The sequence below is a fragment of the Cucumis melo genome, chromosome 12, assembly GCF_025177605.1.
Source record: "Cucumis melo cultivar AY chromosome 12, USDA_Cmelo_AY_1.0, whole genome shotgun sequence".
Lineage (NCBI taxonomy): Eukaryota > Viridiplantae > Streptophyta > Magnoliopsida > Cucurbitales > Cucurbitaceae > Cucumis > Cucumis melo.
Genome location: NC_066868.1, coordinates 9,189,445 through 9,214,616, shown reverse-complemented (window position 1 = coordinate 9,214,616; position 25,172 = coordinate 9,189,445). Strand labels below are relative to the sequence as shown.

Here is a 25,172-nt window from a genome sequence, read left to right as displayed (position 1 = left end):
AATAATATTAGGGCTTAGAAAAGAAATAATATTAGGGCTTAAAAAAAGGATACATAATTCTTGTTTTCTCTAAAGAAAAAAATTAGGAGAATAGGAGAAGAAGACGAGGAGAAGATGATAAAAAAAAAGAAGCCGACGAAGAAGGAGAAATCTAAAAGAACGAAACTGAAGAGAGAAGAGAAGGCCGGTGGAGAAGAACGGTGGAAAAGAAGTAGAAGAAGACGGGGAGAAGAGAAGTAGGTGAATAGGAGAAATAGTGAAGAAGAACGACAGAGAAGAGGAAGAAAACGAAAAATGAAGGAGAACAATAAAGAAAAACGAAAGAGAAAGAGAAAAGAGCAAAGAAGGGTGATTTTAAAATAATAATAAAAATAAAATAAGAAATGTCAAACAAAATTAAAAAATACATATATTTGCAAAATTGAAAATGGTAATGCTAATATTACTTAATTAGATTTTGATTGTATGAACCAATACAATTTCCCTTAAATAAATATATTTCTCTTCTTCTTCCTCTGCCTCAGCCGAACTCCGCTTCCCCAACCCTCTTCTATCTCTCTTCACGTCTCAGCCGCCGCACGCCGCCGCGTCTCCCAGTCAGCCGTTCCTCCTCGCGTTGTCGCTTATCTGACACCCAGACCGAGCGGAGCCGACGTCTCCTTCGCTGCCGTTGGAGTTCGTCGCGCCGCCGTGTGGTTGTTTCACACCCGCCGTCCGAAACCTTCGCCGCTGCGACAGCGTTGCCCATCAGCCGCCGGCGGTCCTGTCAACCACTGAAGTTATGTACAGAGTTTGGGAATGGGTTTTCTAGTAATCTTAGCATTCATCTTCGTCGAGTTAGGGCCGATTTCACGATAGGCAGACGCTGAGCGGAAAAACAAGAAGCAAACCCTGGAATTTTGGAACGAAGAAGAATCGCAAAGCAGTGTCGTGGTTTTAGGGTTTAGGGTTTAGAGTGCTTTAACCTTCTTCCACATTTCAGCTTATGGTTCGAACCACTTCCCCATTTACTTGCATTTTCGATTTCAGTTCTGGCCGTTTATGTCGCTTTACCAACTTACTATCTATAGGAATCTTCTGCACTACTCGTATGCTGTAAGTTGAACCTCCAAATTTCTTCTCTTTTTGTTTTTGTTTTTTTTTTTTTTTTTTTTTTTTTGTTCTTTTTTGTGAAATACTGCTCTGGGAAATTGATTGTCTTGCTATGAACTGTGTTTGTTATCAATGTTCTTACTCCCGAATCTGCTGTGTTTCTAAGTTTTAAAGTTGATGGATGTGTAACAATGTCTGACTTAGAGTTCATTGCCATAGAGATTTTGGCTTCTGGCCTCTTGATGATTCAATCAACTCCACTGAGGATTGTCTGTCGATGTTGTATTGTTGTTGATAGGTGGAATCCATATCATTACTCGATGCCTCTTCTCTAGGTCTCCCTCCATTAGCGGCAAATTTTGTTATTCATTTATTCTGTGAACTTCATATAATTCTTAAATGCTATTTTTGTGGCAAGCAAAGAGTGGTGGTATAGAAAATTTGTCGGACATGCTAGAAAGTTTCTCCTCTACTACGAAAACATTTTGAGTTTCTTTAAGTAAATCTGTCAGTGGTAGGATTTGCTTTAGATTGTGTTTTTCTAGAGCTTATAACCCATGTTTATTCACCAACTTAATTTACAAAAATTTTGTTCCTTCACGTCAATTATTGGGAATTCGGATTTTGGAAGCTCGGTAATTGATTAGTAACTCATCAATACCATTTATCTTTCGTAATTCAACTTAGGTTAAGAACAATACCTTATCCGCATCCACATCATACCTGCATATATCGTTTAGATGATTACACATGACTTATGCCTTGCAAATTAAATATTTAATTCTGCCTCTACATGTCTGATACAGAATAGAATTGCATCTATCCCAGTTGGTAACTCTCAAATCTGGCCGCTTTATGCCATCAAATGCTTCAGCCATCAGTCATCTAGTACAAATATCTCTCCTGATGAAGTGAAAGTGGGGGATGAAGTCTTGAATCAGATTATTGCTCCGAGGGAAAATGCCTCAAATTGTAGCCATGAGATCGTTGATGCTTGCATTGATAAGATTTGTAGACTGGGACATCTTGCAGCTGCCGCTCAATTACTTAAATCATTGTGCAATGAGAAAATATCTCTTAACTCTTCCAAGGCATATGATATGGTTTTGCTTGCAGCCAGTGAAAGGGGAGACACTCCCCTTTTATGTCAAGTTTTTAAAGTTGCCGTAGTTTCATGTAAATCATTGAGTTCGGCTTCTTACATGAGTTTTGCCAGGGCCTTTACCAAGACAAATGATAGTAGCAAGCTGTTGGAATGTGTCAAAGAAATAGTTGAGGTTACCTCTCAAAACTGCTCAGTTATAAACAGAATTATCTTTGCCTTCTCCAAGTGTAGGGAGATCGATAAAGCCTTTCAGATATTTAATCAGATGAAGTGTCTGTCATGCACACCAGATCTTTATACATACAACATTGTTTTGGATATGCTAGGTCGTGCAGGTCGTGTGAATGAAATTCTTCATTTATTTGTTTCCATGAAAGATGAAGGCATTGCTCCAGATATTGTGTCTTATAATACACTGATAAATAGCTTAAGGAAGGTGGGTAGACTAGACATATCCTTGATTTACTTCAGGGAAATGGTTGCAATGGGAATTAAACCTGATTTGCTTACTTATACAGCTTTGATAGAGAGTTTTGGTCGATTTGGAAACATCGAGGAAGCTTTGACACTCCTCAAAGAGATGAAGCTTAAGAAGATCTGTCCTTCGAGCTATATCTACAAGTCCCTTATTGCAAATTCAAAGAAGATGGGGAAGGTGGAATTGGCTACGAACCTTCTCAACGAAATGAAATTAAGTGAATCAAAACTTGCTCGTCCGGAGGATTTCAAACGAAGAAAAAGGTAACCAATTACAAGGTTTCAAAGCAGACTTTGAGATTGATAAGCCTGTGAATGTCGTGGCTTTAATCTTCAAAGTGAGATCTGCCTAAGTGACTGCATCTACAGGTAATATCTGTACCTATTTATCTACTCTCATATGTCCGACATGAAACACACAAGTTGTAATAGAAGTCTTATGACGAATTTTGGAGATTCATTCTGAGACCAATTTATGAAAACCTAAGATGAATATTTGGTTTGTTTAATTGTCTGTCATGTAAGGTGCGTGTGTGTAACTGACGTTTGTTGGGAGAGAGAGAACTCAAGATGTGGAGCAGTTTTCAGAATCTTTGCAAGAACTCAGAAAAATGTAATTCAAGAAATTCACTGCGAGGAAGAAAATGATGAACAAAAATCGGGGCTAACAAAAATTCAGAAAAAGAAGACGATCAAAAGTCTTGATGCTGAAGTGAAAATCATCGGTGAAGATAAGCATCTAGGGATTCAATTTGAATAATATGATAAGTTGATTAAAGAAGAAATAACTTGTGGGAACGGAATCGATGAAATGTTGTTGAATTGGAGATTATGGGACTCAAATCAGAAAGGAAATCAATGTCGAAAATAGATGAAAGTGATCCAACCCACGAATCTCTCTACAGTATAAGAGATGTCAAAAATCAAAGTCGTTGAAGATTAGGAGATGAGAACGTACAGGCAAATTTATTTCAATAAACTTGAGAGTCTAATTAAAGTTGATTGCGAAATAACATGGAAGGTGCCATGTTTGGAATTTAAAAATGCATATGTTATATGGCACGAGGCACGAGGGCAAGGTTGAGTATTATGGAAGACTTAAAAGGATATGAAATTGTTTGGTCCTTATACTTTAAAGTTTTAACTCAAATTTTATTTTAAATTTGAATGAATACATTCTTAAATCTTCGAAATGTTCGGTTTGGTTTGCATTTTATTAAGGTGATCGAGAGTTGTACTTTAGCAATACTATTATGTAAGGTCAAATAATGTGCAAGAGGATGTACCAATTTGATATCATCATTAGTAAGATATGTGTGTACCCCACACAAAATTTAATGTTTCTCATTGACACAAAAATTGCTATTTTATGCTCTTGGTATGTGTTTTGACAAGAAACTTAAACTTTAAGATGCAAGATCACTCTTCAACTATATTCCTAAAATCTTTACCTTAGTAAAAAAATTAGGTATAAATAATTGAAGGACAAAATCACTTTTTTGAATTGAACTAAAAGTTTGCCGAATTATATATTTTTGTAACAAAAGGATAAATTACTTTTTGCTTTTTAAAAAATACAAAAAAAAAAGTAAAGATTTATATGCCCACTTTAAAATAACTTCATTGGTTGGAATACTATGGTTAGGGACTCTAAAACAATTAATACAAGAAATGCGATTTTTAAACATACATTCAAGACTTACTAGGGAGTCATGTAACAAAAATCAAAGTTTTGTTACATCAACAACTAACGCCATTAGTTGTAAAATAAAACTGAACTTGAACAATATCAAAATTTATGGCTGTAATAAGAATACAACTAAACATAACCTACAAAAAAGGAAAAGATATATATTCATATTTAATTTTGTTTTGAACTGTTCAACTATGATACCTTTGAAATACTATACATTACTTGGTTAAAATCCTACATCTCTAAACAACCATTTCTCTCTCTCAATCTATAATGGTATCTTCTAATCAATCTCCGCATGAACATAGTCAATGAACACAAAATTCTTTTGAAGTTCAAACAGAGCGTAAGCCAAGCCGGCGCTTGCAAGTGCAAGACTGGCGAGAAGAACACGTATCTGTAAAGAAGAAGGGATACCAGCGGTGGCCGAAAATACTACAGTTGCACCAATTAGGAGCCTTTGTACTGTTTGAAATGTTTTATAAGCACCTTTACATGATGAACAATGAAGTGTATGTTGCTCAAATCTGTCCAGCATCTGTAGCGGAGATGATAATAGATGAAAATCAACACAAAGAATAGTCTCATCAACCACACTTATTTTTTATAGTCAAAATTAAGTACTTAAATTTAGGATTGTTAAAATTGGACTTACAAACTTAGGATAGTTGCAGAGATCAGACAAATTGTACCCGGACATTCTAGTCAACATTCTAGTCAAATTAAAATGTTCTTCCTTCCTACGGTTTAGTTTTATAAAAACAATCTAGATGCTGGTAATTTTCAGTACCTGACGTTTAGATAGAACTGTTGATGGCAGAGGCTGTTGGCTGCTAGCCCTGAACCATTCAGGTTGACCTTTTCCGTGCCGCCTCAGCCAATTTCGAAATGCTAGTACCAAACGATCTGCTTGTGTTGGTGTAAACGTTATTTTAGTGTATTCTTTATTTACATCTGTCGAACCTTCCATCGATAAAAATATCTTCTCCTGACCCTGAAGAACAATCATGTCTCCATCATATACCTTATTTGATGTCCAATGCTCGTGCCATCGAGGAACCACCTAATAGAAAAAGCAAACTTGGGAAGTGAAACACTGTAATATCACACCATATTATTGCATATTGAATGGTCAGTAATGGTAGAGATCATAAAAATAATAAAGAGATTTAATTAACATGGACTGCTTACTTGCCACCAAGCAGGACCGGGCATTGAAAACTGGAAGAAGTTTCGAGCACTACATACAATAGAACGAGTTTTTCCAGGACCCATTGGCACATTGAAGGAGCAAATCCATATTACCCATTTTTGATCGCCAAGTAAAGGAAGTTTTGTGTCAATCTCCACTCTGAAGAAAAGTTTACGTTAAAAGTTCAAACCTATAAGAATTTGTTTATAAGGAATTCGTAATGTTTAGCACTTAAACAAAGGAAATAGAATGTAGAAACAGTTGCCGACAAATTCAGTAGGGTGTTGCTAATTTTATGTCAGAGGACTTATATTTTAATTGTTTTTTTAGGAAAGCTCCAAGAATTTTTACACAAAACTAAAGAACCTCTAGTTAGTTCTTACTATTCAATTCTCCCTTTCTTAAACCACACAACAGTTAACTATCAGCCTTGACTTGCCTTCTTTCTTGAATGCTAAAATGGAATGAGGATATAAATTCCTAAAAGCTCACCCAGTCCAAACCTACTATGGCAATAATAATCTGGTGCTCCTGCTTGGAACACTTATTCAAGACTACTCCATTACTCATTTCCTACCCCATGCGTTTCACCTAACTTGGAGCAATGGTTCATTTACCGTCCTCTCAATATCCTCTCACCTCCATAACTGATGACACATTCCTTTTATCAAAGATGCACAGCAAATGCACTTGCAATTTTCCTAACATCAACGTTACCTTCCCTACCAAAGTTTTCTAATTTCTTTTTGCATTCCATTTCCTAGAGCTATAATTTCAAATGGCACATACTGTCTTTCTCATAGTGGGAATATTATAAAAATCCCGAAACGTTAAAGAGGTCTGGGTTCCTCCGGTCTCACGTGCTTGGGTTCCTCTGGTCACTTATCATCAAGGAAGCACATTGACACGGCGATACACCATTTTTCAAAAAGTGGGACACGACACGTCGGGGATACGTCAATTTTTTACTTAAAAAAGTTAAATATATTTCATGCATATAATTATATAAACATATTAAATAACAAGGATTGCAATTGAAAACATCAAAATAACAAGTTTAGAGCCATAAAACATAACGAATTTTAATAGAGTAGTTTGTTCAACACAACAAAAGCCAAAAGGCAAAAAATTACAGAACTACAAAATAAAATCAAGAACATTACTATGTTATAAGTTTGTTCCCTTAAGGCAGTTGGCAAACTTAAGAGTTGAAAATTCCTAAACGGCAAAGGAATAGGAATTCGTAAACTGCAAAGGTATAGGATTCGGAAAGATGAAGGTTGCCGCTTCAGCTTGCACGAAAAGTAAGAAAGCTAAAATTTTTTTTTAAAAAAAAAGTTGGGCTGGATGGATGATTGGCTTGGGCTTGGGCTGTATCTTTGTTTTATAATCCCACGTTTCATAACAGTGTCTTGACCGTACTTTGACCGGGTCTGAAAATAAATGAAAAATAAAAATAAATTGGACATGCCAACTGACGTGTCGGCCGAGTGTCGGGGTCGAAAATGTGTCCGACACAGATACTTCGCCATATGAGAAGTGTTGGTGCTTCTTAGCTTGTTATTAACTACCATTTCCCACCCTACATTATTAAAAATAATACTCTGCTTCAGACATTAAAGATTTCTTAAGAATAATAATTACCTCCTCAGACCAACACATCATTTAAATTTGCATCCAGGAATCCATCCAAAAAGGAAAGTGTGAGAAATGATTTTTTTTTCTTTTCCTTAAAAAAAACTCTCAAATCATGGTATGTGTTAGTTATCTCTTAATTGATCCCTTAATCAGTAAGCCCCGAAACCTTTTGTCATTCAAGCAGAAACTCATAGTTGGTCATACAATGTTCAAATCCACGTTAAATAATTTGCTTCAAATTTGCAGCTTTGGATTCACTCGAGAATCCTTGAACAATCTGTTTACATGTATAACACAAACTGACACTTGGTAGTGAATGAAGCTTATGCCCATGCCCACTTGGACATACGTTAGGATCAAGGGGGAGAATAATCATTGAAAATAACTTTTTTATGCATATGGTTGGGAAAAGCAAGTGAATTAGTTAAGTTGTTAGTAGTAAGATGTTTAAAAGGAAGACAGAGATGCTAGAGAAGTCAGGCCAAATTTGGGATAGAATTGAGAGAGATAGCTCACTGTCAATAAACTATCACTCTGTCAGGCATTATACTAAGCTACCACAAATGTTTCGCTTAATGGATGAGGTACCTAATCATCATAATTGCATAAGCATATCTATTGATATATAATATAAGAGATGTAAGGGGTGGTTCCAACAATCTTAAGCTATGCATTATTCAAATGTGAACACAGGAGAAAAAGAGTGAAATCCTTACTTGTTGATATAGTAACAAGGAGCAATAAACTTGGCACTAATCCTTGGGTTACCCTTATTTGCTCCAGAAAATCCCCAGGGACCATTAGAATCCAACTTGAAAGGTAAAGGTTTTGCCCGATCCCGCCTCCCTGTAACCTGTGAAAATGTTCCTTTTCAGAAGCAAGATATTGAGACTTTGAACAAAAAACAAATGTGATTTTCTAGACCAAATTTACTAGTACACTCGAAGCCAGTACTACCATACCATCAGGACTTTTCCTATCAAATGTTTTTGTTTCTTGAAACATAACCTCTTCTAAATCATAGTAAATATTTAACAGCGCCCAACAATCACCATTAAAGTTTTTTTGGTTCTTTCTATGTGACACATTTCTTTCACTAAGCATCTATCAGAAACAGAAAGAACAGAGAAACAAAACGAGCATAGTGATTCAATCAATAACTAAACCGCTAATTGAAACAAGTTCTTTCACATTGGCCCTCCCTTACCTTGTGATGAGCAAAATCTATGTGGGAAGGATCTGATACATTCTCCATTAGCGTATCATATCCATAAAATAGATCCCGCTGAATCGTAACTGATGAGAACTCAGGCTTATCAAAGTCATCAGGGAGCCTAGACAATAGCAGTGATAATGCAGGAGTGACCTCATATTGCAGTTAAATAGTACATGGAGAGGTGAAGCTATTTTATGATTAATTCTGAATCAACTACCTTGGAGGTGTGGTGGCGTTGGCTCTTTCCCAACCATTCTCATCTGGCCAAACAAAGAGGAGGCCTTGAGACACCAGAGTAGGAAACCTTGTGGCACATGCTCTAGGTGACTGATGAGCTCGAGATTCTGGGCCTTCTGATGATGCCTGGGGAATTTTAACACAAGATCCACACCCATCAAAGGACCATCCATGGTATGAGCATTGCAAATTGCCACCTTCATCTATTCGCCCTTCCTAAAATATCGCATCATTTAATCAAAGTAAGAAAGATTTCATCAGAGTACTCATCTCCTTTTATCTCTCTCTCTTTTTTTCTTATAGAAACAACAACATTAGAAAAAAAAATGAAAGAATACAAGGGCATACAAAAAACTCAACCCAACAAAGCACCTCACCTATAAAAAGGGGTTTCAACTAGTTATAATGTTTCCTAAGGAATGCTTACAAAAGATCTTTGAAACTAAAGCCCAAAGGGTAATCAAAGCCCAAACATCATTATAGTCCCTCTCTCTACCATGAAACACCCAATCATTCTTTTTCCCCCAAGCATCCCAAATCACAGCGCACACCCCAGTAAGCCACAAAAGCCACCCTTTTTCACAAAGAGCAAATGGAGGAGGAACAGCTCAAATGTAGCACGAACACTTCTATGTCTTTTTTTTTTCGTTTTTTGAGGAAAACTTGCAAGAAGCAGTATTGAGCCATAGGAGTTGTTACACTTGCAACTACACTCTCAATCTTTTCCATTTAACTTTGTGAGTGGTTTTAGGTCATTGGAGGACTCTTTGGAGGTTTGGTCCCTTGTTAGACATCCGTTATATACCTAGATTAGTATACATGGGTTTATCTTGTATAAGGGTAATTAGATTAGTATAGGGTTAGGGGTATAAGGGTATTTAGATACTTAGGAAGTTACTAGTAGTTATTAAGTAAGTGTGGTTACTAGGATGGTTACATCTTGTTATAAATGGAGGGAGGATAAGCGAGAGAGGGAGGTTATTTTGTGGAGTGATTTAGGGCTTAGGTGAGAGTACTCAAGAGGGAGGTTCCAAGTGCCTTATACTTGGGTTTATCTTGTATTTTCTTATAGTTCATTATAATAAATTAAGATCTTGTTCTTGTTAGCAAGTGTTCTAACAACATCATGTTTCTCTTTGTGCTTCGATTTCAAGGACCTTTGGTAACTGTTCTATAGGTTTTTTTTCTTTTTTGAATCGGAGAGATGAAGGGCAACTAATCCTAAGTTTTATTTTGTATAGTTGGAGTCTCTTTTGTAAGAGGAATTCCTCCAGCTTTCATGGGCTTGGTTTTTTGCAATTTCTTTTTAAAAGAAATAAAAGCTTTGTAAGTGGTTGGGTTTCATTGCAACAATTGTATAAGTTTAATGCTAGCCTATAAGTAGTAGGAGTAACAATGCTATAATCTAGAGGTGGTAACAGTTTAGAAATTTGAGGTGGCTTGTTTAGAGTTTAGGGTTTAGAAAATATAATTCAATTGTTCGATGTATCTTTCAAGTTGCAATTAAAAATTTATAGCTAATACAAGCTAGTAGAAATTACTTTTTTTTTTTTTTTTTGGTGACTAGATTTAGGATTCATGGTTGGGGTCGTTTGGGTACTAACTTTAAAGTTGTCTTTTTTTCAGCTAATTTCTTTTCTTTTTTTCTTTTTTTGTATAACTTGGGGGTGGGGGTTTGAGATCTCTTGGTTCTTGGCTCATATAGATGCCATTTTTTCAGCTAATTTCATAAATTAGAATTGACAAGTTTTAGATGTACGGCAAAAAGGATTTGCAAGAGCATCATTTGGATGGTTCTTTTCACTAATACAAACCCACAGCTTCGCTCAAGTTCACCAGAGAGACTAGAGGATTCCAACATTACACAACTATTTAACCTTATTGGAGCTAGATAGCCAGAATGCAGTCACATTATCAACTCCTAACTTGTTTAACTTCTTTCCTAGATCAAAAACCAATTTCAAGGACGAACCCAACGAAAACGTTTTGCATAACATTTTTCAATTTTTTCCATTTTATCAAAAGAGCAGCCTCACAATGATAAATGTGGAAGAACAAGTCAGGAAGCTTACAGACAAAGGAGCAAGCCGATGAGGGCATCTATCATCAAAAGCAACCCACTCGCCACTTGATTTATCAAACCAAAGAACAATATCTCTTCCCAAAAGCTGAAACGGAGTTGGCAAAGCAGGGTCCAAGTCTTCAATCAAGGAAACAGGGTACCAATTATCCCTCCAAGAAAATGGCGTAGACGAACTCTCATTCCCCGATTCATCCACTTCCACATCATCCGAATCCACCACCTCAGATTTCTCAGAATCCACCGTCGATGGCGGCGTTGGAGGAGCAGCAACTCGAAGAGGCCTGATACACGATGCCGTACTGCGCAATTTCCTCAACCAAAAATTAGGGTTCCGATCCACAGCGATTAAAGAAGGAACTATTCTGAGAGATTTTACATCATATAACGAGGATGTAATAAGAGTAGAAGAAAAAAGAGATGTAGAGATCGAAAGAGCCATTACAAAAAAACGATGAAGCAAAACACAGAGAACGAAATATAATAAAAAGTGCAGATGAAATTAGAACATGTTGCGTACACGTTTGAAGAAGAAATTTGTAGGAGTGTCTTCTAGAAGGAAAGTGAAGCGACTTTGGGAAGAAAGCAACAGCGTCTGGCCCAGCAGGAATTGGAGAGAGAGAGGATTCAGAGGGTTCAAACAGGGTTTTCCGCCATGGATGAATCATGTCCACAGAATTTGTCAATTTGAGAAAACGTGAGAATTGAGATTTGAATAGAGAAATTTTGGTAGAGAAATTGAGTTTTTTAATGTGTTAAAATTTTAAACATCGTTCTTGTAATTGTAGTTATCGTATGACAAAATAATGCATTAATAGATATTATATTAATAGATATTTCTTTTTTTTATCCACAACCATTTTTCTTTTAATTATCTTTTTTTCTTTTTTTTTTGTTAGAAGTTAAAATTAAAGAGAAAATATATAGATGTCTAAGAGGAAGTTCTAGGTAGATTTTTGCCTCCATTTTTTAACTTGAGAATTTTTATCTTATCATCCATCAACATTGCCAAAACACTCTTATTCTTTTTTGCCCTCTTACTCTCCCCATTCTCTTCTTTATGCATTTTTTCTTTGGTTGTGGCTTTGTGATGGTGTCGGCTGAGGAGACCATGTGCTAGTATGAAAGAGATATTTGAGAAGTTATTGGAGCATTAGACATATCGGTTTGTTGGAATCTGGCTTTGGTGGATCAATCAATTTTTCCACCAAACAAATTTGTGCTTTTTGGTCAAAAAATGGTGTTAGAACAATAATGAGGGATGCAGTATCAGAGCTTCGAATTTGTAATTATTTGTCGAAAAGTGTCGTCGAAAGGAATGAGATACTAGATAATTTGGGATATCAGTTAATTGTCCTAAAAAGGAGTGTGAGAGTTAGAGGGAGGAGATTAAGAGTAAGGGAGAAGAGAGAGGAGATTGAAAAGAGCTTAAAAGTGATAGTGAAATTCTAATCCACGTACAAAACACTTCATTTTTAAAGAGTAGTGCACGCTTCATTTTGAGCCATTGATATGATTCTCTTGAAATTAAAGTCATATTTACAAAAGTACTTCCATATTCTAGGACTTTTGCAATCAATTTCCCTTGCTTTCACACTCACATTCAACTCTCTTACTTTATACTCCCATTCAATTAACCAAATAGGGCTTTTAAACTTTTTTTTTCTCTCTCTAGTATGCTCATGCTCATGTTGAGTGCTCTTAGCCCATCGATCAATGCAACAAAAGGAATGATATGAAAATCAACGTAAAAAAATTAGAGAAAACCGTAAAGACTTTAGGCTTGGTTTGGTTCATGATCCTTTCTCTTTTTATGTTTTCAAAAACAAAAGATAAAAGAAAACAATTAAAATGTATTTGATAAGCTTATTTTTAAAAATGATTTCCAAAAAACAATTCTTGAAATAGTCCATTTTTAAATCAATAAATTGTTGTTTCTTTGTTTTAAAATTTTGTTTTTAGAAATTATGAACATGTGGTATGCAATTGCATTTTCAAGTTCCAACAAAACACAAAATTTGAATTTTTGGATTTAAATTTTAAATTTTAATTTCAATATCAATGAATTGCTATTCATTTCCAACATGTTTTCAAATACACTGAAAAAGAAAATTTTATTTATTTTCTACAAAATTCTTTGTTTCTTAAAATAATGAACCAAAAGAAAAATTTTCAACGTGGAAACCTTTCTTAGAATGTCCAATCAAGAAAGAAAAAAAAATGTTATCGAAGATACTTGGATTTCTGTCAAAGACCAATGCATTTCACGACTAAAGCAACCATAAAAATCCATAGAATTAATTTAAGTCATATACCTCGGGTAGGGCTAAAAACTATTTCACTTTTGTCAAAGATTTTACTAAAAATATAAAAGTAATAATATAAGTAGTTTAAAATAATATTTAAATCAGTCAAAGAATTTGCTTTTTGTATAAGTTAAAAGGCTTTTTATTAGAAAATTTTGAGAAAATAAAAAAATTGACAAAATATTTACACAATTTATTTAATTATTGTAATTGCGAGCATATAATTCTTTAATTATTTTATATTCATATAAACAACATTTTGTTACTTAAATTTATGTTTCATGGTTTTTTTAACTAGATATGGTTATCAATTCACTTCTTATCGTCATGGTAAATAAATGAAATAGAAAAATAATAACATAGGTGGTGTAATTCAAATTATTAAATTATCATCTATTTATTATTTAATAATATTCAAACAAACACACACAAAAAATTACTGTAAATGACAAAATTTTCACTAAATTAATAGTGAGAAGACTTATAATGATTAAAGTAGGCACAGTTTTTATATGTACTATAAATTTGTATTGAGGTATATATTTTACGTACATAGATTTAGTTATTTGTGCAAATATATGTCTCATATTGTATTAAATCATCTTATTAATAAAGTATTGTTATTTGTTTCCTTTGGTTGTTGTATTCGACGATTATTTTTTAGTGATTTGTGGTAGCCAACTTCGATAAGTTTCCTGACGATCGTCGTCGCCTAATTGACAGTAACTATTTTTTGACAACCGTTGTTAGATAACTGTTGACCACGACTCCGTCGACTATTTCTTAGCGCTCTTAATAGCCAACTCCTAAAGGTCATTTAGCAAGCAATCGCTACCAGCCAACCTCTAGGACCATTTTCGGCAACCATCTATGACCAATTTTTAGTGATTGTTTTCGATGATTGTCGCTAGTCAAGCTCCTTACCATCATTTTTGCTAATCGCCGATGACCACCTCTGACAGTTGTCTTTTGATGATCGTGGCACAACCAACTTTGGGCAACCATTTTTCTAACAACAGTTACACCCAACTATTAATGATTGATTTTTGGTGAATATCATCGGCCAACTTTCGACACCTCCTATGCCAACCTTTGATCATCATTTTTCAGCGAGTGCCACCAGCCACCTCCGACCATCATTTTCGGTGACTAGTTTCTAATGATCGTCGATGATCAACGTTCGTATAAAGTATCCTTCTACATCAAGAGAAAGGTGTTTGAATGGACCAAAAGAAGCCAATTGTATGAAAACTCAAATGTTTGTATCCGGCCAAATCCTAGAGAAGGGTGGAAAGAAATAACCTTTCCGTTTTCTGTAAAAGTAATCTTCTTCTTCTTCGGTCAACCTGCAAGTGAGAGCTTGGAGTTTCAAAGGAGGGAAGTCCATTTCTTATTTCCCCTAACTTGTAATCATTTTTCATTTTCTTTTCCCTCCATTTTTGTATTCTTTGTAATATATGTTATTCATATTGTGCACTGGCCGAATGCCTACATTCTTTAATATACTACATGTTTATACCTTCCCAATCTATCATTTCTTTACTAGTCATTTTTCAATGTGTTATTTGTAGTTTGGTCTTGTGATAAGTTCTTGATAAGAGCTTAGCTTAGAACTCTTATCGCGTTAGTTGAGCTATAGTCATCACGTGGCCAGTGTTTATCACAAACTACCCGAGAGGGCAAGTAGCAAAGATATGGCTAACGCACGCAAAGAGGAGCTTGGAGACAAACTCCACCTTGGCGAGATAACTTCCATCATTTATGTCCCAAAAGGAGAAAAAATATGAGTGTTTGGCGCTGAGAGGTCATCAACCTTAAAAGAGAAGTTCTTTAAGCCTTATAAGTGAAACCTTCTAGATTTATCTCGCTTAACTAAGTTTGGTCATTTGCATCCCGAGAGGCGAGCAAATGTGGTGCTTAAGACATAGAGATGCTCGCCTTAATCATAAGCTAGTTAATTAAAACATATTGCATTAAGGCTCTCGCATGATCTAAACACCTAGTAACGCGGAGAGCTCCTCCATTTTCTTTTATACAAGTTAGTTTACAAGTCCATCTTGCCTCCATATTTATCACCTTTTACAGATCCTCTAGTGTAGATAAGTAGATATAGCTAAACATATACTTTATCATACTGTATAGATAATTCTTTATACCGCCTGAATGATGAGTGAATCCTAGAACTAATCTTTGATATCAATTCCCTGTGTTATTCTCTGGATCATCCATATAAACCTATTGTTTAACTTATACTTGGACAAGCAACAAGAACACTTGTACTCAACGAGAACTTAGCTCTTATGCGATAATGAGGTACATAGTGAGTACTTCACATATTGTGATCGTGATTGATGACTTGCCACATGGAATTAATTACGCATATAAACAACCTCTGAGTCTAAGCATAATAATAACAAATCTCAAGCAATGGCATTCCATTTATTAGGATAATAGCTGTCAATAAGGCATCCCACCAATAGTTTAAAGCCATTTTAGCTTGGACAAGAAGAGTAAGCCCTTTTTCTACCACATGTCTGTGTTTTCTTTCAACTTTACCATTTTGCATTGAAGTGTAGGACAAGAGAAATGACCACTAATCCCCAAATTAGAGCATAAGTGATGTATTCTTTTATATTCATCTCCATTGTCTGACTGAAACACTTTAATAGTTTTGTTATATTGATTGTTGATGTATTTAACAAAGTGTCTAAATGCCTCAACAACCGCACTTTTCTATTTAAGAGGATAAATCTAGGAGTATCTACTGTAATCATCCACAAAAGGTATGTAATAACGAAAACCATCCGTTGAACAAATTGGAGCAGGGCCCTATAGGTCATATAGTAAATAATATCAAATGATTCAGCAGCTCGAGATTGATAATTTGTGGACGAAAGATTATGAGCTTTTCCTAATTGTCAAGAGTAAAAAAAGTCTATTTCATCAATATCAATATCATTCACAAACAAGTAATGATTAACATTTCAAAATGTTAAAGTCTATTCTCCACCATTGCAAAATGTTAAAGTCTTTTGTTCGCACTAAAAGAGACTCATCCAAATAACGATCAAGCTCTGATTTGACATTGTCAACATCATTCTCCATATTATTAACAAACTCTTCAAACTTAAGGTGGCGATCTTTCCTAATAGCAAGAGAAGTTTTACTACTACTTCCATCTTGCTTTGAAGTTGAATAAGACGTGAATGTAGATGTTGAGGTTCTTCTACTGTACTTGGTTTTAAACTATAAAATTTCATCAATCAAAACATAATTCTCTAACATGTTTAATTTCAGCAATATAATGATGATTTGAGGAGAGCATCCTGCTATACAAGCTACCAACCCTACTACAGCCGTCACTTAAGCATACCTCGCTGCAATGGAGAAGAGATACCAAGATATGCTGAAAGATGATTTAACATCATTTCATGCTGCCCAGCAGACCCCGACCATCCCTCATCCAGCCCCAGTAGAATCTCAGATCGTGCCAGACCGACTGTTCGTTGAGGCTAAACATATGAGGGACTTTAGGAAGTACAATCGTAAGACTTTTGACGGATCCATGGATAACCCCACCAAGGCTCAGATGTGGTTGACTTCTATAGAGACCATCTTTCGGTACATGAAGTGCCATAATGACCAAAAAGTTCAGTGCACAGTTTTCTTCTTGGAAGATAAAGGTACGACCTTGTAACGACCCGAACTTTTAAATTAAGTTAAGATCATTACTCAAGATAAACATCAAAAGACACTTTCTTGAAAAGAGGATAATTAAAACCCTTATAAAATTAATGTCAAGATGGTTACAAAAACATAAGGTTATCAAAATTAACAAAAAAAACTTAAAAACGTGACCAGCGAGTTCTAACAATTTATATAAAAAAAAATAGGACAAAATCTTAAGTAAAATGGTTAAAATTTTAAAAATACTGAAAGACATATAAACAAATGCGGAAGCTGAACTGTGTCTCCATATGGCATGACACGGATCCCTCGCTGTTGCTCGCCAGCTTCTTAAGTCCTTTACCTTAACCTGAAACATTAAACAATTTTTTTTTTTTTTTGTGATATTAGAAACACATAATATATTTTTGAGTGCTAAATTCTTTTTACCACTAGTCAAATAAGAATTTCCAACACATGAGATATTCAAGTGGTTTCCATTACCTATTGTTACTTTTTGTGTACCTGAGTATTCAACTGGGTTGGTCAGATTGAAGTATTTTGCCATGATGTGGTTGATAACCCCACTGTCTATATACTAAGAGTGTTCACGGTTCGGTTAAGTTTGAAGCTAAAACAGCATTGAACCGCAAAGTGCAAAAAAATCTCATCCAAAACTGAATCGAACCACTCATCTATGTCAAATCGGATCGAAATTGGACCACTTATGCATAAAATCAAGCCAAAATCGAACCGCTTATGCATAAATATTAGGATCGAAATCCTTTTTGAACATTATACATAAATAAAAGTCCTACAAAGTTATAAACATAAATTAAATTATTTTGTACAATAATCAAATAAAAGACATAGAAGTTTCAAACGTCGAAGTTTGAAAGTCCATCAAAATAATTTCTAAAAAGTTACAAACATAGAAGTTTCAAAGTCCACCTAACATAAATAAACGTCCTACAGTCATACAAACTTCTCCTTCACATTCTTATTCTTCTCGTTCTTCTCCTTGATTTTTGCCTCTATACCCGCCTTGAAGTCTTAAAAAATCTTGTTCCTCTAGTAAATAATAGTTATATATTATATATATAAATCTTTTTAAATAAAATGGTTTGATTCAGTTTTAGAATTAGTTTAATTTCTTAAATCAAACCAAACAGCATAAAAAGCGGTTTTAATTTAACACAAATAGAATCAAACCACACACATTTGATTTTGGCTCGGTTTGTCAATCAGTTCAATTTTTAACTACTTTTTGAACACCTCTACTATATACTAGTATGGGTTAATGACAATTTCAACAGTTGCAAAGGGATTCATAGTCTATGTGGCAACAAAGTCACCTAGACCCGGATTTGGACTTACATAAACATTAGAACACTATCCTTGATCGTGAGTAGAGGACTTGCAAATTTCTTGTTAAATTGGTTATATCACATAAGGGTAGAATGACCATACTTACCACATACTTGACATTTTTGGCTTGTTAGTGCAACCTCGCCTGCATCCTCGGTCATCATGTACACCTCTTTGCCCACTGAAATTGTTCCCATTGTTTTCATGGAACTGTTGGCCAATGGGATCGAGATTCATTTGAACCAATTTTTTTAGCCATGTTGACATCGACATTTTGGATTATGTTGCTAGTATTTTTTAGTATTATGACGCTCTAGCCTTTTTTCGAATATGAGAAGCTTAGATTGCATATCCAACCATAATATGTCAAGTTTTCCTTGAATCACAGTAATTATAGGATTGTATACTTCGTCTAATCCCAACAATACCTGTAAAATAAGGACACGCTGAGGGACAGGACTACGAGCTTGAACGAGGTTATCAACATTAGTTTTCATAATAAGTAAATAATCCTCATTTTAAAATTAAATTTTCTTGTTGTTTGAAACGTTTGGTAAAGAAAGTCTTGCTCTACTCTTGATGGTACACCAAAGAGATCATGTGTTGCTTCCCACATATGTTTGGTATTGGTGACATCCATAAGTTGAATGACCACCACTGGTGTTATTGAGTTGTAAAGCCAAGCTAGCAGAAGTAAGTCAGTTGTAACCCACTATTGGAACATGGGATTCACTATCACGGTCGTGGATGAGCTCGGTGCAGCACTTTGAGCTGCTCCTTCATCGTCTTCGGTTGCAGAGACACCTGTTCGATCTGCTGAAACAAACTTCAGAGGGCAGGAGTTTCGCTGGAGATGTGTCCTTCTAACTCGTATCCCTTGAGAATGGGGGAGGGCCAATGTTTTCTACAGAAGATAATTGCTCCTCTCGCATTTCGTAGTTGTCAACTGGTTCAAGACTTGATTTAATTGAGGATCGGTAAAGTTTGTCGCAAATGGGGCAATGGGCGTGTTAGGCCTGATGTTTGCCATAGGCTTTGATACAAAAATAGGGTTTGAAAATATAGCTATTTTTGGGATAGAGCTTTCCCTTGTTTTTCTCTATATATTATTAATGATAACAGTGACCCAATGTATACACGGAAAATCTCTCAGATAAAAAATAAAGAATAAATTAAGTATTTGCACCCACTAATTATGCAATGAAATGTGGTTGAACATAATTGGTAGAGGAATTATTCCTCAATACAAATTTGTAACAAAATGAAAGCTTTGGAATGTTATTGCAAACCATTATTGTTTTGATGAGTCACTTCCAATTTGGTGACATCTCTGCCTTTGTCACCACTGTAATGCTAACAATTGTTAAGCCACCCATAAAAATTAATATTAAAGTAATATAATTTTACTCATTTATACATGCTCATCAACTTAACTTACCCATCATATTCTGTTGGTCAACTAAGGACCATTTAGAATAATCTATCAAACTTTAGATACTACAAGTGTTCATTTCGAATTTGAGTGCCCAGATAGATATTGAACTCAAATTTCATAGATGAAAAGTGTTTTTTTTAAGTATAATACTATTACCTAACATAAAGATAGATATTAGTTTAAAAAAATTTAAAGGAACAAATTGATAATATTTAACTTTTTAAGCTTTGAGAATGAGCCGCGAAAACCGAATTTTTTTTTAAGCAAACCAAAATGGTAAAGGAGACACGAACCTTGAAATTCAAATTGGCCCTCAAAACAAAGAAATAAAATTAAATACAGCCCTCAGATACCAAATCTCAAATCTCCACCGTCCACGTCACCGATCCGTGTCTCAATAAAGTCAGCCAATCATTTTGTGCCGTCTCCATCTATAAATATAAACAATCCCCTCAGATTTTAATTCAGTACTCATTTTCGCTCGCTTCAAAGAAATCCCATCTTCAATTTAACTCCAAATTCCTTCGTTATATTTACCAATGGCGCCAAAGGCCGAGAAGAAGCCCGCGGAGAAGAAGCCAGCGGCGGAGGAGAAGAAGGCCGAGAAAGCTCCGGCGGAGAAGAAGCCAAGAGCCGAGAAGAAGCTTCCCAAGGACGCCTCCGATAAGAAAAAGAAGAGAGCCAAGAAGAGCATTGAGACTTACAAGATCTACATCTTCAAAGTTCTCAAGCAAGTTCATCCCGATATTGGAATCTCCAGCAAAGCCATGGGTATTATGAACAGTTTTATCAACGACATTTTCGAGAAGCTCGCTCAGGAATCCTCAAAGCTCGCTCGCTACAACAAAAAGCCGACCATCACCTCTCGGGAGATCCAAACGGCTGTGCGCCTTGTTCTTCCTGGTGAGTTGGCTAAACACGCCGTCTCTGAGGGTACCAAGGCTGTTACCAAGTTTACTAGCTCTTAGATTCACAGATTAGGGTTTTCTTGTGTAAAAAGCGGCCTGATTGTTCTGAATCGTTGACTTAGCTTCCTTTTTGTTGCATATTTTGGAATCAATTGAATGAAAAGTCGGTTTTTGTTACGCGATTTCTCTATTTTCCTTCTTAATTTTATATTGTACTCTGTCCAATGGAACTCTGAAGATTGCTTCCTCTTTTGTCTATGGCTTGATGATCGAGTTCATGTAGTCGCGCGTTTTTAGCAATTAAAATCGAAATTTTAAATTCTTTTCCCGCTCTGGGTATATAATGTACTGATATGATTAGGGTTTATGTGCAACTTGGAGTTGTTTATCAATTTTTGATTCTATTTAAATCTCTTGTGCTGAAATAAAGCGCAACGGATGAAAGAAGAGATTATGCTGTTCGGAGAGAGTTAACCTATGAATCTGAGCTATTGGCAACCTTGGAATAAGTCTTAAATGGGTTTTAATTTTAATTATGTGGTCTAATTATGAATGTTTTTGTTGGAAATTACTGAGACTTTTGAGCTGAAATTTTGCTTGTTCATCTCTCACTAGCTTGGTCTTCCTGTTGATGTATCAATATATGTGTCTCATCTATAGTGTGTGCAAATGGGTCATTTCTAACGTTTCTTGCCCAACAATTATCACAAATATATATATGAGACACATACATTGATGCATCACGGTCAAACATTTTTGCATATATTCTAACAAGGATTTTTGATATTAGTTGGGGTAATATATTGGTGTGAATTAGTGGAAGGATTTTTTATATCAGTTGGGATAATCTGTTGGTATGAATTAGTGGAGATAACAAGTTCTTTTTTTTTTTTAATAATGCTGTTCGTTAACACATATTCATGTCAATTAAATTAAATTTATATTGGCAAATTGTCTTGTAAGAAAAAGAGGTTTGGATTGGATTATTCCACACATATGTTGTATTTAAGAAAAAAGGTTGTACGTTGATTCAATATGTTCACTTGCTTGTACTTATTTGTATTCAACTTATAAACTTAATTAGCTCGTGTATCCCAAATGGGGACACACCATTAAATTGAAGTTTAGATTTCAAAAGAGTAGCTAAATATTATACAAGTAATTTTAGTTAAAACAGACATAGATTACTAAATCTGAAGAGATCAATCACATATATGTAAACAAAGCAACTTTTGAATTTTAATTCAACTATATTTTTTTAATTGATGAGAAGTTTGAATCTCCTTCCTTTGTAATCTTTCTATATAAAAAAAAAAAAAAGAAACTAAACTGAAGTTTTATTAATAAAAGATAAACAATTGAAAATAAAACTACCTAATAATATATAACATGTATAATTCAAATAATCTAAAACAGATCCACCAGCATAATCTAACAATAAAAATTTCATTTAGTTTTTAGACTTAAAAGAAGCGAATGTGTAAATGATATCATTTTATTCTATAAAAGTCTCCATCAAATTAAACAAGAACAAACATAACCCAATAATAACCCACTAAATATTAGCCTCAAGTTAATTAAAAGCACATTCATCTCCTAACAATACAAATTTTCCTAAAGAAATACATAAAAACAAAAACAAAAACTTCCAGACAATAGCATATATATATATACTCAAAAAGATTCACATACTTAAGTGAAATATATTCATTAGAATGAATGAACATACTGGTGTTCTTGTTTTCCTGAAAATTTTGTCGATGAACCAATGGCCGGAGCATGCCCGATGAACAAAGCAACATGACCCATCAGCTTATCTTTCCTGGAAAATGTGGTACCACAAGAACATAGCCATTTCACATCCCCACAATGCTTCTCATGAGTCCTCAAATCAGAAAGCACTGAAAATTTCTTCCTACTACACAATTTGCAAACATACATTTTGGGACAATGAGTTCTTTTGAAGTGATTTTTCACACAAATTAATGATTTTAATGGTTGAAACTTCACGTGTTTTTGGTTCCATCTGCAGCCTTCTTGTGGACATGAGTATTTGATCCCCATCTTGCTTATGTTATTCAAGTCCTTTCTATGGCTCTTCTCGGGGTTGCTCAAAGCTCCGCTTGCTTTGTACTCGTCTCCATGTGCTCGCATGTGCATTCTAAGGTTTGCATCTCGCTTGAACCCTTTCCCGCAAATTTGACAATAATGGGTGTATTTTGCTAGAAGATCTGATGCGTCGAGCTCCACGATATTGATCGAATTTCGATGATCTTGTGTTGTTTTTGTTGTCAATGTTCTACCGTTGTTGTTGTTGTCGTTATAATTATTAGACGTAGTCAGGTTGTACCAATCCTGTCGTTGGTGATGATGGTTGTTGGCCATATCGAAAAGGGTGTTGGATCGTCCATTGTTATCGTCAACGGGACCTTGACGCTGGTGGTGTTGACCTTGGAGGATGTTACCAACGTTGTTGTTGGGTAAGGAGGCATTCACAATGAGGTTATCCATTTGTTGACATGTAAACAACATGGAGGAAGCAGCCATGATGAGTTCTTGGATCAAAGAATTAACGGCTGCAGTCGCCACTGGTGACTGGGATGAGGCGGGAGCAGAGGGAAGAGATTCCCTTGAGTTTTCAAGATTGTAGACGGCGATGTTGACAACGGATTGGATTTGGTGGAGTTTCTCCTTCAAAATTGAGAGGTTGTAAAGGAGAGTGTTGCTCGATTGGGAATAAGAAGAAAGAAGGTTATCTAGGGTTTCATGATGATCATTAGAAGATGAAACCAAGGGATGATGTTGTGAAGGAAGAGAAAGCATTTGAGAATTTGAAATCATGATTTCAAAAAAAAAAAAAAGAAAAAAAAAAGAAAAAATCACATCTTATTCAAAAGAAAGTGATTAATTACGTTGGGATAAAAGTGCTTAAGCTCTAAGCTTCTGAAGGATATATAGTTCATGTTGGTGTTTATCCTTCATGTTCTTGTAAGTCGTCCCAACAAATGAAGAAAAGAGATTTAAAAAAAACAAAAGGCCAAAAAAAAAAAAAAAAAAGGAAAAAGAAGAAGAAGAAGAAGAAGAAGAAAGAAAGAAAGAAAAGAAAGAAAAGAAAGAAAAAGAAAGTCAACTATGAGAAAGGCTCACTTGTTTCATCCCCAAATATAGCCTCCTCCATATCTTACCAATTTTCAATCTTGAGAAAATATTTCTTTAAACATATAATAATATGAACAAAAACAGCAATAAATACAAAAAAAAAAAAAAAAAATAAAAATAAAAATGAGAGAGAGAGAGAGAGAGAGAGAGAGAGTTGAAGGAAGTTGACATTTGAAAGCCTTTGTGCTATAAGGGTAAAATTGGGAATATAAAAAAGAGGTCAAAATATAGAAGCATTATACCATTGTGTATTGATGTTGATTACATCACTATTTTAACTTGTTGTCTAATTTATTGGATTGTGTGTAATACAAATGAAAATATATTTTTGTTGATCATCTTAAAATAATTATATTAAGGTTAAATGCTTAAGTTAATTAGTTAGTTTAAAGTCCGATTATTTGTTACATTATGTACGTAGGTGAGAGCATATATATATTTTACAATAAGTGGAAGGATAATTGTATTTGAGTTATTTTACAATAAATGATCTCTATAAATATTGTTTAAAGAAATTGAGTGAGAAGGAAAAAAGGGAGCTTCTCTATTTTAAATTTTTTTTGGTTTTGGCCTACTATCTTTTTAAACACCACTTCCACTTATAGTTTTTTCTGCAAAATCCACACAATAAATACTAAAAAGCATAAGATAGCATGCACACACAATTCTATATGATTCACTAACGGTGGGTTAAATACATCCATAAAATAAAAGGAATGATTTTATTAAACAAAATGTTACATAATATAAAATAGTGACATTTTAAGAATTTTAAAGAGTTTATATAGATTGTACTTTTCTAAGTCCTAGAATCATAATCATAAATAACTAAGTATTTCAAATACGAATGACTCTCTCATATTTGGTAATTCGAACCGTTAGATATAATATAGTCAAGACATTCTACCAATTTTTTTTTTAAACTTTATTATGTAAATTTATAGATACGTTGTCAATATTCAAACAAAAAGTTTGAAAGCTTAAATGAATAATATTAAAAAAAGGAAAATGCACGATTGGAAATCGTAAAACTGTTTAAAATATTATTTACCAATATAGTAAAACTGTAGAATCTATCAATGATAAGATTGATAGACTTCTATCAGTGATATTATTGATAGATATTGATGAAGTGTGTATTAGTGTCTATCATGAACAATTTCTAAAATATTATTATATCTTATAAATATTTTGATTCATTTTGGTGTATTTAAAAATATCTTATTAGAAAAACTTGATTTTGTTTATTGAATATAGTATTAAAAAATAAAAAATCAAACATAAAATAATTAACTTGAGTGAGTTTGACCCTAATTAACCATTTGACTTTTGAGAATGATGCCGGTGTTTTCCGATGTTTCCTCATTTTACCTCTTTACAAGATTTTTGTCTTTATTAACAAGACATATACTTGGATTTTTAATCAAACTCAAACACGAAAATAAGATTTCAAAAATTATTATTCTTAGTTCCCAAATTCTAATTTTTGTTTTGAAATTTGATTAAATTCAAACGTTAACTTGTTTTTTTTTTTTTCTAAAATTGAAAATCATTCTAAATAAACAGTTAGCCATCGATTACTAATTTCAAAAGCAGAAAA

At 34.4% G+C, this 25,172-nt stretch overlaps 4 protein-coding genes across 7 annotated transcripts; 2 read left to right on the top strand and 2 right to left on the bottom strand.

Moving 5' to 3' along the window:
• Nucleotides 1–423: 423 nt before the first annotated feature.
• On the top strand, nt 424–3,183 carry LOC103500823 (pentatricopeptide repeat-containing protein At1g11900). 4 transcript variants are annotated; one of them, XM_008464270.2, is made up of 3 exons: nt 424–1,095; nt 1,899–2,633; nt 2,716–3,183. In XM_008464270.2, exons 1-3 carry the CDS (start codon nt 1,042–1,044, stop codon nt 2,719–2,721), a joined length of 795 nt encoding a protein of 264 aa, XP_008462492.2. In that variant the 5' UTR covers nt 424–1,041; the 3' UTR covers nt 2,722–3,183. The 4 variants fall into 4 exon arrangements, with proteins under 4 accessions (XP_008462492.2, XP_008462480.2, XP_050935797.1 ...); XM_051079840.1 differs by having other exon boundaries at nt 487–1,095; nt 1,904–2,633; XM_008464258.2 differs by having other exon boundaries at nt 1,899–3,183.
• A 1,317-nt stretch (nt 3,184–4,500) lies between these two features.
• Nucleotides 4,501–11,481, bottom strand: LOC103500813 (pheophorbide a oxygenase, chloroplastic). Its single transcript, XM_008464245.2, has 7 exons — nt 10,723–11,481; nt 8,631–8,866; nt 8,405–8,531; nt 7,914–8,050; nt 5,559–5,718; nt 5,158–5,430; nt 4,501–4,905 (listed from the first exon to the last, which is right to left on the bottom strand). The coding sequence occupies exons 1-7, from the start codon at nt 11,170–11,172 to the stop codon at nt 4,651–4,653; spliced, it is 1,638 nt and encodes a 545-aa protein (XP_008462467.1). The 5' UTR covers nt 11,173–11,481; the 3' UTR covers nt 4,501–4,650.
• An 8,482-nt stretch (nt 11,482–19,963) lies between these two features.
• On the top strand, nt 19,964–20,590 carry LOC103502277 (histone H2B.7). The gene has a single exon (XM_008466151.2). It carries the CDS (start codon nt 20,045–20,047, stop codon nt 20,471–20,473), a length of 429 nt encoding a protein of 142 aa, XP_008464373.2. The 5' UTR covers nt 19,964–20,044; the 3' UTR covers nt 20,474–20,590.
• A 1,300-nt stretch (nt 20,591–21,890) lies between these two features.
• LOC103500837 (protein SENSITIVE TO PROTON RHIZOTOXICITY 2) lies at nt 21,891–23,580 on the bottom strand. The gene has a single exon (XM_008464283.3). It carries the CDS (start codon nt 23,252–23,254, stop codon nt 22,124–22,126), a length of 1,131 nt encoding a protein of 376 aa, XP_008462505.2. The 5' UTR covers nt 23,255–23,580; the 3' UTR covers nt 21,891–22,123.
• Between the last annotated feature and the right edge of the window lie 1,592 nt (nt 23,581–25,172).